Source organism: Trichosurus vulpecula, chromosome 9 (genome assembly GCF_011100635.1).
Source record: "Trichosurus vulpecula isolate mTriVul1 chromosome 9, mTriVul1.pri, whole genome shotgun sequence".
Lineage (NCBI taxonomy): Eukaryota > Metazoa > Chordata > Mammalia > Diprotodontia > Phalangeridae > Trichosurus > Trichosurus vulpecula.
In genome coordinates this window covers 113,641,146-113,656,460 of record NC_050581.1, presented here as the reverse complement: position 1 = coordinate 113,656,460, position 15,315 = coordinate 113,641,146, and the positions used below count along the sequence as shown (strand labels likewise).

The window sequence follows — 15,315 nt, the reverse complement described above, 5'->3', positions numbered from 1 at the left end:
CTGAAGGCACCTATTCAGACGCTGAGGGGCTGTTGCAATTAGAAGGGAAAAAAAAATTAACCCAATAGCAATTTCACGAGAAAAAAATAATAAAGTGGGTCGTCGGGAGCCCCGAAGGGGTGAACTGGGGAAGGACTAAAGGAAAGACTGAGGAACGGACTGATGGACACACTAAGGACTGCAGATGGGCAGCCCCATTCTCTAGGGCCACGTAGTACCTGGAATCGGGGCGTCATCCCTTTGTGTTCTGCCTAACTTTCCCCTTCCCAGTCATTCTCTTCTTCTCAAGGACCCAAAACCTGAAGTGGGGAGCTTGGGGGTGGGGAAAAGAAAAGAAAAAAATCAGCTCCCTCTCCCCAAAGCCAATCCCTGCGCCGCCACGGGATATGAATGAACCGGTCCAGCAGGGGTGGTGGGGCAAATACCCTGTACCCCACCAGCATCCAGGACACACAAACTTTGGAAAGGACTCTCGGTCTGGGTTCGGAGTTTATTGGGGTGGGGGTGGGGGGCTCACGGTATCCCCCTCTCTGCCCTATAACCTGGGACTTCAGGACTCCTCCCCCAATTCATCCCTCCTCCTCCTCCTCCTCCTCCTCCCCACCCTCCTCCTCCTCTTCCCCCTCCCCTCCCTGTAAACACTGTCAGTGTAGTGTTCCGGGCCGGAGTGGCTGGGTAGCGAAGGAGGGAACCAGAGGGAAAGACAACGAGAAAGGGACAGGGAAAGAGGCAGGCAGCAAAAACAGACGTGGATACAGAATTAGGGAGAGAGACAGCCTGGAAAGAGAGAAAGGAGGCCGAGGACCCGGGGAGTGGGGTAGACGAGGTGGGGAGGAGCAGGAGGAGGGCGGAGGCAGGGAGGGGGGGTAGGAAGGGGCCCCGGCGCCCGATGAAGTCCCCCCGGGATCGCGGACGGGGCGCTGTCCTCGGGGGGCCGTCGGGGGGTCCCCGACATCCATGGCAAAGCGGGGCCCGAGGCTACCGGCTCAGAGTAAGTGTTAGTGTGTGTGCTTGTGTGTAGTGTGCATGTTATGTGAGGGTGGAGTGAATGTGCTGGGAGCTTGGAGTTAGGACAGATGGGGAGCCGAGCAGGCCGGGGGTCCTGTACCTTTCCCTTCCTATGACGCCGTCTTGGGGCAGCCTGCTAGTGTAGCAGCCCCAGGGCCCAGAACCCGCCCTTCTCCCGCTCCGCTTCGGGGCTTTTTTGGAAACTTGGAAATATTTTCGGGGGATGGGGGTGGGGGAGGGACAGAGAGAAGAGGGAGACAGACATCAGAGCCAGAGATTGAAAGAGCAGAAGTGGAGGCAGAGACTGAGAAGAGACAGATGGAGAGAGACAGCTACAGAAAGGGAAAGGGAGAGGGGAGGTAAGGAGAGAGACACTGAGAGAGACCCAAAGGTGGGGGGGGGGGGGGGGGGAACCCCTGGAGGAAGGCAGAAAAAGCCTGAGGAAAAAAAGACCTAGAGGGAAACAGACTGAAAGGGAATCCGAAAGACCGGCAGACTGAGACGGAAGGAAAAAGAAAGAGGGAGAGACAGAGACTAAGCTGGACAAGCAGACAGTGCGAGGGGGCTGGGGGAAGGAGAGGAAGCAGATCCTGGGCCCAAAGACTGAAAATGAGGGAATGAGAGGGAAGCCGCCGGCCCGGCGGGCCAGGCCTGGGAGGGGAGGGAAGGGAGGGAAAGGAGGGAAGGGATGGGAGGAGAAGGGGCCGGGGCTGGGGACGGGAGCTGGCTGCGGCCAGCCTCCGACTACTGTAGGTTTGAATGTTTTTGCAAAGTTAAACAAGACTTTCTCCCCCCACGGCTAGGCGCTGTTTAAGTTGCAGAAAGACGCGTCCCCACAACCCCCATCCTTCCCCTCCCCTTCACTGTCTCCTTCGGCGCTTTCCTTCCCCCCTTCCCTAGAAACCTGGAAAAGATAAAATTACCAGATCTAAAAATATACCCGGACTTCGGCGACCACCCCTCACCCAGCCCCGCCCACTCCCCCTCTGGGCCCGGACCACTCCCCTTCCCCAGCCCACCCCCCCCTCCTTTTCCCCCAGTCCAAACCACTCCTCCTCCCCAACCCCCGCCTGACCACTCCCCTTCCCCATCCCATCTCATCCTCCTACTAGCCCCTTTTCCAATCCACTCCTTAATCCCATCCCACCCACCCCCATCTCTCCTCTCCATTCTCATCCCCACCTCATTACCACTCTCCATCCCACTGCTACCCCAGCTCCCTTTTCACCCCCTCTACACCCCCACGTGCCGGCTCCCACACCTCCTAGCTTCCTCCCCTCCACACACAAGGAGACCGGCATCCACACCACCCCCCCAGCCTCCTTAGCCCACATCGCCCCAGGCCTCTCTCCCACGTAGCCCCCCAGGATTCCAACCCCCTGCAGCCTCTGCACCCCCCCCCAGGCCACACCCCCGTCTTTGCTACCCCCCACCCCACCCCCAGAGCGTCGGACAAAACCACGACTCGAACTTCCCATTAAGAGGAGGGGGGAGTTGGGGGCGGGGCTGGGAGGGAGAGAAGAGCGGCTCTGACATATGGATGTGATTTCCCTGCTCCGAGGCAGATACCCAGCGAGCTAACCGAGCGCACTGCGCTCTTCTCGCCCTCTCCTCTTGCTCTCTGACTCGGTCGCGCTCGCCCAGCACATGGAGCCAGTGCCGGGCTCTAGGGCTGCCCAGAGCCTCGGGAGGGGACGTCCAGAGCCCCGGGGCGGTAGCCTCTGCCTCCGCCTCTTTCTTGCAGCCTAGGTCGGGGAACGAACCCCCGGAGAGCCAGAAGGAGGGCAAAGGGAGAGAGGGGGGCGAGGGGGTCGAAGACGCCTCCTGCGCCCCCTCAGCTAACCCGCAGCCCTTCCCTTCTCTCCTCGCCATCACCACCACCCCTCCCTCCCGGCCCGGCCCGCCTGTCCCGGCCCGACCCATTCTGTCCGCAGCCCCGCTGGACTCGGCCCTAGGGAACGGCGGCGATGGGAGCGCCCCGGATCTCGCACAGCCTTGCCTTGCTCCTCTGCTGCTCGGTGCTCAGCTCCGTCTACGCACTGGTAAGTCCCTCTGAAGCTCCCTCAGACCTTCCGACCGTTTTCTCCTTCCGTGGGCGGGGGTTGCGGGGTGCAGGAGGGGAGCAGACTCTTCTAGAGAAGGGGTCTCCGGTTTCTCCACTGTCCTGGGATTTGCAGATACCTTCATCCTTACCCAAAGGCAGACTTCGAGGCTGGAACGAAGAGCCTGAGGCAAACCTGGAGGGGGTGGGAGGGGGGTATTCTAGGGTGAAGAGGTCAACTCCTAGGAAAAGGAGCTGGACTAGATAGGGAGATGGAGGAGAGCTAGAGTTCTTTAGAGTTGGCGAGGTCAAAGTCGAAGGGTTCCTTCAGGGGAATTTGATGGCTTTGCTTTTAAGACCCCCGTCTCCCTTGGCAGCTAAATATTTAAGGGTCCCCAAAAGGTCCTATTTAAGCTCCATGGATATTGCTGACTATGCATTTGTGGGTTCCTCTCAGAAGCTGTTAGTCTCTTTTTAGGGCTTCCCCAGGGAGTCCTTGACGGGTCTGTGCCTAAGGGGTCCCTCCCAGGGGTTCTTGGTGGCCTTGTTTTTAGACATTCTCCTAGGTATCCTTAGTATAACAGTGTTTAGGGACCCACCCCAGGAATCCTTGATGAATTGTCCCAGGAACCCTTGGTCATTCTATGTTTAGGGTTCCCATTCCCAGGCATTCTTGTTAGCTCCATGTCTAAGGGGTCTCCTCAAGGGTTCTAGGAAGTTCTGCATTAAGACCTCTTCCCTAAAGTTCTTTGGTAGATCTGTGTTCAGGTTTCCCTCCCCAAAGGAGTTTGTGCTCTCTGCATTTAAGGGTCCCCCTTCTAGCATTCCTGGGTAACTGTCTAAATCTCTCCAGGAGTTTTTGGCAGTTCTGTATTTGGAGGTGGACCATAGTAGTCCTTAGGTATGCTGTGTTTAGCAGTTCCCTCAGGAATCCTTGGTTGCTGTTTAGAAACCCCCCTTCCAGAAGTCCTTTGGGGTCTCCAGTGTCTAAAGGGTCCTCCCCAGGGCTTCTTGGCATCAATGTGTCTAGATCTTCTCCCTAAAGACAGTTGGCAGATCTATGTCAAAGGCTCCCCCTCCTAGGAGTCCTGTGTTGGAGGTTCTCTTTAACTGGTCCCTGGTCACATTGTATTTAAGCATCCCCCCCATCCCAGTTCTCTGATTGTTCTGTACTTACTAGCACTTTTGAGGATTCTTGGCAGCTTTGTTATATAGGGGTTCCTTGAAATCTCCAGGAGGTCAGCTTTAGGCTCTCCGACCAAGCAGCCGGCAAGAATGTTGGGGTATCTCAGGCTAGGGAGATTGCTTCTCCTTCATGGCACATGTCAACCCTCCTAGTACTCAGAAAGGTTGGCTATGCTTGGTATCAATAGGTCCGTAAATGACTTGGGAGAGGGTATCCCTCAGAAGGAGCAGGATCCCATCTCCAAGCTCCCTTAAGGATATATCTTCTGGTTCACAGGGGCTGCTTGCTCTAAATGAGGCAACAAATCTCAAGGGGAGGATTAGTGCCTAGTCTATGGGCAGAGAAAATAATTCGAGAGAGAAAAAGAGATAGATTGAAATAGAAGGAGGTAGAGGAATGGAGAAGAAAGAAATGGAGATAGAACTAAACAGAGAAAGCCTGGGGTAGAGTGAAAAAAAGGGAGAAGGAGAAAGATTGAAGAAGAAAGAGAAAGAGACAGAGGAGATCAATACAGTGGGGGAGAGACAGAGGGAGAGTGGCAGAGAGAAAAAGGGAGAAAATAGAAAGGGAGAGAGAGAGAGAGAGAGAGAGAGAGAGAGAGAGAGAGAGCACCTTTTTTTTTAAACTAGATCACAGACCTACCTCTAAGTCTTCCTAGAAGAAAAGCTGGGAGGAAATTTGTAAAAAGGATCCCTGCTGAGGTAGCGTATGATCTAGAAGAGAAGAGATAGGACCCTTCCAGCGTTAAATCCTATAATCCTATGGAAGGTCCCTTTCCAGCTTAGAGATTCTAAAATTCTGTGAGCCAACGATCCCAATGCTTAGTCCGCATGGTGAGATGCCACGAGAACCATATGGCTAGTTTTTTATACCATACACTTCCCATTTCATGGGATCACAGATATTACAGGATTTAGAGCTGGGAGAAACCTCGGCGCCTAGCTGAACCCCATCATTTCACATATGAGGAAGCTGAGGCCAAGAGAAGGGAAATCAGTGTCCGAAGACCACACAGGAAGTCTCAGAGCAGGGACTGCCTCACCCAATACCTCCTCCATCAAGGGTTCCTAGTGGTCCACCTTCTTCCTACTTCAGGACTACACTCCACCCAAGTAATTCTTCCTCTTCTTCCTCCTACCTCAGTTTCCCTCCATGCTCCCCACCCCACCGCATCAACAATGTACTGTCCTGCATTCCACCCTCTCAGGATGCTGTTCTCTGACCCAGCTAATTTCTGATTAGCCTTTTGCTAATAATAATCATAATTGTAATAATTCATAGACTGTTAGAATTTGGGAACTTTAATCATCATCTGTGAATGGGGCTTCTGAGAAAACATTTCCTGTAATAGGAGGATTGCTAGATTTGAGCCAAAAGACCTGGGTTCGAGGGCCTCAGATGCCAACTCTGCCAATAACTAGTCTCATCATAGGAAAGTTACCTCCTTCTTCATCTGAAAAAATGAGGTTGAATGATAAGATAATTCTGCAGGTACACCCCAGTTAGGAGGTTCTATCATTATATAATTTCAATGACAGTGACCTTTTTTCCCTCTTCTGTTTCAAAGGATACAGATATAATTTCATATTAAATGTGCAATTATGCATATATCAAAATACTTCCAGCTCTGTGATTTATCTGTAATAATAGCCTACATTTAAATTGCTCTCCCTTACTCTGCTTGTGAGCCAGAAGCACAGCTAGCCCCCGGAGAGCATCTGGACTTAAAGCCTGGGGTGTGGTCTTCTAGTGCTCCTTGGGCTGGCTAGAGGAGGTGGAAGTCAGATTCTCATCGGGAAGGATAGGGCCCTAGCCCCAGTCTGTCTGTCCCCCTGACAAATAAGCCCAGTGCCAGGTTGAGATAAGAGAATAGTCGAGCCATTTCTGGGTTCCAGACCATCTCATCTGGCCCTAGAGTTCGAGCCGTATCCTACCTGGTTTTCCCCTCAGTCCCAAGAGACTGACGTCTAAAGTACACTGGATTTCACACCTTCAGAGGGAAGCTAGGTTCACTGGGGCCAGTGGGAAGAAGAGCATTGTTGAGTCTGTCTGAAGTGAGGATCCTGAGAATGTGTCAGATGTGTCGGTATGAGGGTGTATAAATGTATGTGTATATTACATATACACACATACATATATGTGCCATGTGCATGTATGTAAGTATGAGTAGGTATTGTATGCCTATGTTTGTATATGTATATATCACCGACAATGGAAATGTATCTGTCTCTATACATGAGTATGAATGACTGTGTTGGCATATGTGTCTTCAGTTGTCTGTTAGAGAATATGGTATGTCAAAATTCATATGTATGTGTGAGCGTGCATGTATATGTGTGTCCAAGTATGAGAATATGTGCTCCTATGTGTGAGTCTATGAGAGAGAGAGATGGAAGTGGGGTGAAGAGAGAATGGAGAGAGACAGAGAGAGAAAGAAATTTGGAAGGATCAATATGCAGTGTCTGGACAAAGTTACAGGAGCACATAGTATGGTATTTAGGAATAAATGGAGGAAAAAAATATGAATCCTGGGGTCAGTGGGTTTTAATGTCAATGAGAACTTGTATTTAGACGAAAATGATTCAAGAGAACAGTTTTAAAATATCCCCAGTTGCATAGGTGAGAGTCTAAGAGGCATCAAATATAGTGTGTTCAGAGAGTTGGGATGCAGGAAAGATTCATAGGAAATAGGAACCGGACCCTGGGTTTGGAGCTGTCTGACCTGGGTTCAAATGAAAACTTTCCCACTTAGTATCTGTTACTTCACGCAAGTCACTTAACCTATTTGGTCTCAGTTTCCTCATTTATAGAAGGAAGGGTTTGGGCTATGTTTTCTCTAAGGTCCCTTCCAGTCTAAGGAAGGGATTCTAAGTTCCCTCTGGCCTTAGAGTACCACTTTAAGGTTCGTGTTCTATGAGCCCTTCCAAATCACCAATAATAATAACTGACTTTTATGCAATGCTTTCCATACATTATCTCATCTGAGATCCATACTACATTTATTGTCACCATTTTACAAATGAGGGAAGGAGACGAGATTCTCCAATTCTAAGTGACAAGGGCTTAATTTGGGGGCTCAGGGCTTTGTGATGAGACTCAGTGAGTGGGTTGAAGGTTCAGTGAGGGAGATGAAAGCTTAATGAGAGGAAGAGGCTCAAGGATTTGGTTGGAGAGTCTGTGAAAAGAGCTTGAATTTCTATAAGGGGCTCAGTGATGGGGATGAAGAGATGAGTGCTTAGTGAGAAGAATGCAATTCCATGAAAGGATGAGGGGCTCAGTAAAGGAACAGGGGCTCCATCAATGAAGAATTCAGTGTAAGGATTAGGAGATACTGTCTGTCACACTGTTGTTGGTTTTCTGTGCACAGAGATATCCTTTCCTCCTTCTTTCTCCTACTTCACCAGCTATCACCTCATCCATTTCTGGCCCTCTACCAGGGGTCTGAGCCCTGAGTGAGAGTCTGGCCAATGTCCAACTTTCCTCTTGCTGAGCTCAGTCTGTACCATCCTTCCCATGTCAGGGATCAATCAAGATATTTTCTCTACAATGGACCCATCAGCTTTGTACAAGTCCCAAACACTGATGGATTATTTAGCCCTCCAGCCAAGACTAGGGCTGAACATCAGCAGGGGCAGAGTGGAGACAGAGAAGATACAAAAACTTGCCGCTAGACGCCACTCTGCCTTGTCTCCCCTTCCCATCAGTGGGACTTGGCTCTAGGAATAAGGGCGGGTCACAGAGTCATCCATACTTTCACTCTGGTCTCCCTTGCAGTTCGCTCACTCCCTGAGTTTTTGGAGATAACTGGTGAGGTTAGGACACAATCCATGACTGGGATGAAGGCTTGGTTTGTGCCTGGGTTAGAGCTCATTCTGAGTAGGTCAGGGAGAGAGGGCAATTGTGAAAAACAGCTCCTACTCTCAGGAAGTTCCCGATCTGACTAGGAGAGCAAGCCAGGCATCTTGGACACAAAAATAAAACTATTTTCAATCCAACCTCCCATCTGGTGTAAAGGAGTTGTTTGCCACCCAGGGTATCCCTGTGCTAAGAGGGGGCAGAGTTTGGTGGCTTCCATTAACAAAGTCTTCCTGGGGGGAGTGTTCTGTGAGATGACTTCGAGCTCTCAAAGGATGAAAAGGTCATATTAGATAGTGTAAGAGTAGCAACTTGTGGTGAGATCGGAGGGAAGATTGAAGGGTCACGTTTTCTCTCCTAGGTCAGAGAATCAATATGGAGTGAGGGAGGTTGAGAAGTGAGGGGATGGAGTTCTTCCCATCCTATTTATTTCTCAGGGAAGCCACTTGATGCTTCCCTAGTTAATATGGGGCATCATAGTAGAAATAGTACTGATCTGGGAGTCAGGAGACCTGGGTTCTAGTCTTAACCCTGCTCCTAACTTGCTGTATGATTTTCTGGCCTGGAGAAGCTAGACAGAATGATATCTTTCTGTAGTTCACTTTTTTTAAAAGTCCCATTTCTATAGAGTTTGAAAGGTTTCAAAGTCCTTTCCTCCCAACAACCCTGGACGCCAGTCCCAGTATTGTCACACAACTTGTACCACATCTGGGAATGAAACCCAGGTCTCCTGATGCCAAGTCCAAGGCTTTCTCCTCTTTAGCCATAGTGTTAAGACTCAGTCCGCAACTCTCCCTAGTGTGCCAGAACCAGATTAAAATGTAATTGGGAAAATTTAACATAATAAAAATACAATAAAACATAGATAATATTACATTTTAAAACTAAGTCAATATGCTGCCCACAGGATGTAAGGTTCAGTGCCCTTCCCCCATTCTATTTGAGTTTGGTGTCCCTGCCCTACACCAAACAGCCTCTCATACTCTGTCCCAAGCAACTCAATGCACAAAGGGCATATCTTCATAGACAGCTGAATAATTTATGGTATTTTTTTAAAAAAACCTCTGTTCAATCGATATATATTTATTCAGTGAATCCTTATTATATACCCAGCCTCACACACAGGTTTGTTTATGTTTGTTGTTGTTGTTATTTGGGTGGGGAGAGGTGGGGGAGCAGACAGTGAAAAGAAAAGCCTGCCCTTGGGGAGCTCCCAGTCTGGCTAGAAATACCAGATTCACACAGATGCCAAAATAGCTCCTAATCCCAGGTTCCCATGTGTTCAGTGCTCAGAGCGTCTACTCAGCACCAGAGCTGCAGAAGTTCAGAGAAGAGATGGGTTAGTGTAAACTGGTGATGAGGGTGGAGGGGGGGGTCCAGGAAGGCTTCCTGGAGAAGGTGAGGCTAAAGCTGGACCTTAAGGGTGAGGAGAAGAGGAAGACAGAAGTTATTTTGGGCAGGAGTTCTGTTTAATGCAGGAATGACCATAGTGGGCAATTTTAAAGAATAGAAGAGAGAATTTATGGGGAAGCAGTCCCAGTTAGACAGGAGGCTTACAAAGCTCTTTCAGCCCTATGGGGTACATCATGTAAATATTATCCTCATTTTACAGATGTGGAAACTGATTCTCAGAGAAAATCAGAACTGACTTGGCCAAGGTCATATAGCTGATGGGTGGCAAAACCGGAACTTGAATCCAGCTCTTCTTTCTCTAAGATTATAATTTTTCCCACTGTAACGAGATAACTCTGCCAATATTACTAATAATACTATTTGTGGAGAGCTCAACTTTTTACTCTCCCTTAAAGGGACAGCAACAGGTTTGGGTGGTAGACATTGGTGGAAAAGAAGGTCATCCCTTTAAATATCTCTTTCTCTGGAATTCGGGGATTGATGGGGGACAGAGCTGTAGGGGAGAATGTAATTTCATTAGGATTTTTTTTTAATGAAGCTGTGAATGAATTCTCAGGACTTGTTGTATTTCCCTCCCCTTCCCCTAGGTTAAGTATTTTCTCAGGGTCATTCTTTGTATTTGTATCCTCAGTTTCTAGTATTATGTCTGGCACATAGTAGGTGCTTAATAAATGTTTATTGATTGATTGGTTGCCTGTTTAAAGACAGCTCCTGGTCCCAGTCAAAAGCTCTGAGAAGGAGCGGCTTAGATTAAGGGTAGAGGTGGTCCTAAGGGTGTTGGGAGATCCTATCCCATTCTGGGAAAATTAGGATGTAGGGCCCAAAACCACATACATAAGACAATGAGCTGTTATGTTCAAGCCTTCTCCACAGTATAAAAGCTAGACTACCTATTAGGAAGGTCCCACGAGGGAAGAAAACAACTCCGTATTTATCCACTTCAGTGGGTCAGCATAGGGAATGGGAATGGGGCACCTCTGTCTCCTGCCCCACAGCTTTATAAACTGTTAGAGCTAAAAAGATATGAGAGATCATCCACTCTACCTGGGTCATTTTACAAATGGGGAGCTTGGAGCCACGAGAGGTTAAGTGATTTGTGAAGGTCATACTGCTTGTGAGATGAAGCCAACTCCTAGCTCAGAGCTCTCACCACCAGCAGGATCCTTGGGCTGTTGGTTTCTCGGTGAATACCTGCACCTTTCCTAAGGCTGGGGAAGAAGGATCAGCTGATATAGGGGCAGAAGCACTAATGTAGTGTATGGGGTAGGGTCTCTCAGACTGACTGGGCCCATTCCCCAAGGGACTTAGCTCCTCATAGTTAACCGCTGTCCAGAATGAAAAGGCAGGAAGGGTGCAGGCAGAAAAGGAGGTCAAAGAAGAAGGAAAGCATGAGAGATGTTTGCATCAGATTCCCCACCCACCCCACTTTGTCCCGTGACTTGGCCACGGGGCTCAGCTTTCACACTGAGATATATGAAGGCGCCTGCCTCCATGCTGATGATCCACAAGTGTGTATTTCTTGCTGTCTGCCTTTTCAATAACTATTGATCTCCTTACTCCCTGAATCCGGGCCAGGCTCTGAGCCCAAGCAAGCAACGTCTCTCTTCCTTCAACAGCTACAGAACACATTGCGAAGCAATAATCGTGGCAGTGAAGCTACTGCTACTCTGGATGTGGCCCCTAGGCTCTTGCTTGGGAAATGATATCAGGGAAAGTGGAGTTCCACTAAGATGTTATCACATATATCACAATCACCATCCTGTCATTACCATCACTATCACCACCCTCACCTTCTATAGCATCATCACCACCCTCACCATCACCACCCTCACCTTCTATAGCGTCATCACCACCATCACCATCACCCTCATTACCCTCTCTAACACTATCCACTATCATAGCCATCACCATGACCACCTTCTCTATCACTGTCACTATCATGTAGCACGCTTGCTTTCATCATCACTATCACTATCATTACCCTAAAACTATCAACCATCATGCCCATCCTCACCTTCTTTATCCCTTTCACCACTCTCTATCACCATCAACCATCTCTGTCACCATCACTAAACCTTTATTAAGATCCTCTTTACCCATTGTGCCAAGATGACTTTATAGTCTGAGTCTCTCACTTGGTTGAGGGAATAAGACTATTCCCAGGGATGGACAGTCTTTTGACCTGGGATAGTTTTCTATGGAAGCAGGGTCAAGTGATGAGGACCATTTTGGAGTTTGGCTTATTGGCAGGTAAGGAAAGGTATCCAGGCTTAGGCTGCTGTGACAGAGAGAGCAGGAGTAAATTACCCAACACAGGAGGGGAGATTGGAGGAAAAGAGTTTGAAGTTCAAGAACTTTGTGTAGGAGGCACGAAAGAAAGCAGATGGCCTCTGCGAAGTTTGGGAGCAGAATCTCCATCTGCCAGATTCCATGTTTTCTTTCTTTCTCCTTCAATAATCATAGTAATAACTTTCATTTCTATAAAAATTTGAAGCTTACGAAGGACTTTTCTTCCAGACCTATAAGTTGGACAGTGTATTTTCCCCATTTTACAGATGAGAAAACTGAGACTCAGAGAAGGAGGCATACCAACATTACATAGAAAGTAAGTCAGAGAGCCAGGACTCATACCCAGGAAGGTTTCCCAATGCTAGTTCCAATGCTCTTTTCATCAAACTCTGTTGTTTTCAGAAAGTCTTTCCATATGGAAAGGATCTAGGCAGAGGGGGGAAGAAAGAAAGGGAAGATCAGAAAAGTGAAACTTGTCTCTCTTGGTGTCTGTGTTTCCTCATCACTGTCACAACTCAGAGAAAAGGGTGAAAAAATACCCACTGAAATTAGTCAGAGGGCTTGGGTTCAAATCATGGAACTATCTCTTAATAGCCATGTGACCATGAGCAAGTTACTTCCTCAAGATTATATAGGTTTAGAGCCAGAAGGGAGCTTAGAGGTCATCTAATCCCCTTTCTTTTTTTTTCAAAGAGATTGTGGACCATGGAGGTTCAACAACTTACCCAAGGTCACAAAGATAGTGACAGGGGTGAGATTTAACTCCAGTTTTATTGCACTGTGCTGTCTCTATCTCCCTCAGCCTCAGTTTCTTCCTCTGCAAAAATGAGGGGTTGGACTCAGTTGTCTCTGGAGTCCTTTCCAGCTCCCAATCCTTCCATCCTGTGAAATTCCAATCTGTTTAGAAATAGGGCTATCCATCTGTCAGTCCTTTACTGGATGTGCATGGCACTCCCCCTAGGGGCAGATTAGAGAGAGAAATAACTCAAGAGCTTTCAGCGAGGATTTAGGATAGACCTCAGGAAGAACTGTCCAGGGCCCATACTCCTGTATGAGGAAAGTCACTGAGTTCCTTTCTCCCCCTCCCCCAGACCTAGAATTGAGCATCAATTACTATATTCCCCAGAGGAGGCTGATCTCCCTGGAGGCAAGGGAGGGGGTAGGTGTGATAACTTCAAGAAATGAATTCCCAGGGCCCAGATCCCCAGAGTGGGGGGCAAGTAGGAAGTGTGAGGAAGCTGAGAAAGGGAGCCCTTTCATTACCTCTGAGGTTTTCTCTAGAGGATGAGAATTTAGTGCCTTCCTGAGAGCTGAAACAGGCACAATGTGGAATTTGGCAGTGGGGCTCAAGAGAAAGGGAGGTTAGGGAAAGCCAGCCTTCCTTCTCCAAGATCCCAGTGCTTTTCCAACACCCCAGCTGCCAGCATTCCCTTCTGCCATCATCCTTTACCCACAACACCATCCCTCCTTATCGTTTAACACCAATACCACCTACCATGACAATACCACCACCACCATCGCCTGTTTCCTTCCCTCATCACCATCGTCACCTGCAATCATCAGTACCGGGGATGCCAGAGGACACCTGGTTCAAAACTTTTCTTTCAACATTTCCCAGTGGTAAGGTCATGAGATAGCTACTTCTCCTACTCATGCCTCAGTTTCCTTACCTGCTAAGTAAATAATACCAGTAGGTCCTAGGTCACGGCATTGTTAGGAGGCTCAGATGAACATCAAAGCCCTCCTGAGATGTCAGCTACTGTCATTCTCACCATTGTCCCCTGCCACCGTGCCCCCAAATAGTTTCTATTTCTACACTACTTAAAGGTTTACAAAGCTGCTTCCTCACAACCATTATGAAAAGTAGTAGCACAAGTCAATTGCTCAATAATGATTTATTAAGCTCGTTTTACCAATGAGCAGCCTGATGCTGAGAAGCTGGCTGTCTAGGAGGGCAAGATTTGAACCTAGCCAAGGGGTGTGCTAACAAACGTTTAACAACTGGCTCTCCAGGGGGAATGATGTACACACTTGAATGTTGAAGCTGCATGATTCATGTTTTTCTCCATCACTTTCCTAAGTCTAGAGTCTAGACAATCAATGAAACAATAAATCAAGCCCCGATCTATGGTGTTTACTGATTTCCCAGGTATAAATGCTAACACTAAAAAATTTAACAATTGGATTCTCAATGAACTGGCTCCAGCATACACCCCAAGACCGAGTTCTCCTCCTCCAAAGCTAGAGGAATAAGTACTCCCCTGAATCACGGTGGTTCAGTATAGACCAGAGTTCAAATCCTGCCTCAGTCACTTATCTGCCATGTGACCCAGAGTAAGTGTCAGCCTCAGTTTCCTTCTCTTTTAAATGAAAATACTAAAAGCACCTACCTCCCAGGGTTGTCGTGAGGACTAAGTGAAGATGTGTATAAAGCACTTTACAAACCTGAAAGGGCTGTGGTAGCTGTTATCACCACTCACTATCAACCTGCAGCCCCCGCTTAGCATTCTCTTCTACCATCAAGACCGTTACTGCTGTCATCCCACTCCGTCCTCAGCAGCGGCTTACCTCTCCAAGCTCTGGGAGCAGAGGCAAATGAGCTGGTGTTTTGTTCATCCTTTCCTCTCTCCAGTATTCAGGAGGCCTGGTGCTGGCACTGGCCCTGGGCCTCCTAGCTGCAGATCTGCATCTCCCTTGGACAGGCCTCTCCTGACATGGTGAATAGCTGGTTCCACTTCCTACCCCCTCCTTCCCTCCTCCTTTTCTCTTTCCCTCTTCCCTCCTCACCCTCACCTCCTTCAACTCTCGAGGGCCTCAGGCAGGAAGAAAAGAGAAGTCGGGCAAAGCAGATGAGTCTGCAGAGCAAGTAGTTAGAGAGGGTTGTTTGTTTGTCTTGGGTGGCAGGACCTTTCCCAAACACCAACCTTCCCACTCCTCAGAGGGGGGGGGACGGAGCTGGAACAAAGAGCTTGGCCTCCGGCAAGGGGGGAGAGTGTGGTGGGCAGCTGAGGGCTTAGATCATCTTGCTGGGAAGGAGAGATCAGAGCCATTTCCCCTCACTCACACCCACCACCCTTTCTACCGCCATCATCACACTGCTACCTCCACCCTTCTATCCTCCATAGCTGGAGATTATCCAGTAGGATGGAAAGATCTTTGGGTCTGGAGTCAGGAGACATCTGAGCTTAAAACTTAACCTCTGATGCTCATTAGCTGTGTGACCTTAAACAAGTCTCTATTTCTTGTGGACTTGTTTCTTTATTTCCAAATTGGGATAATAGCATCTGTGCTACCTACCCTCCAGGGCTATTTGATTGTAAAGAAGATACTTTACAAACTTGTAAATGGCTATCCCTTTCGTTAGGTCCCTCTGTGCAGTTCCAAGAGGGTGGAAGCCACGTCACCCCACTAAGACAAGGGGCTCTAAAGAGATGAACCCCAGAAGTCCTGCCAGCCCACAGGGGCTGCAATATTTTCACCTTCGTATCACTCAATTCTGTATCTTCTCCTTCCAATCAGGAGA

At 48.6% G+C, this 15,315-nt stretch overlaps 1 protein-coding gene across 3 annotated transcripts in view; it reads left to right on the top strand.

The window, feature by feature from the left end:
* Positions 1–901: 901 nt before the first annotated feature.
* The window catches only part of PTH1R (parathyroid hormone 1 receptor), a 60,848-nt gene continuing 46,434 nt past the window's right edge, over positions 902–15,315 (top strand). For 2 of the 3 annotated variants that reach the window (XM_036739756.1, XM_036739754.1), the window contains exon 1: positions 2,590–3,050. In XM_036739756.1, the coding sequence (XP_036595651.1) occupies positions 2,976–3,050 (75 nt within the window). In that variant the 5' untranslated portion in view covers positions 2,590–2,975. Of the gene's footprint in view, positions 992–2,589; positions 3,051–15,315 lie in introns of those variants that run through there. The other variant, XM_036739753.1, reaches the window with a different exon arrangement.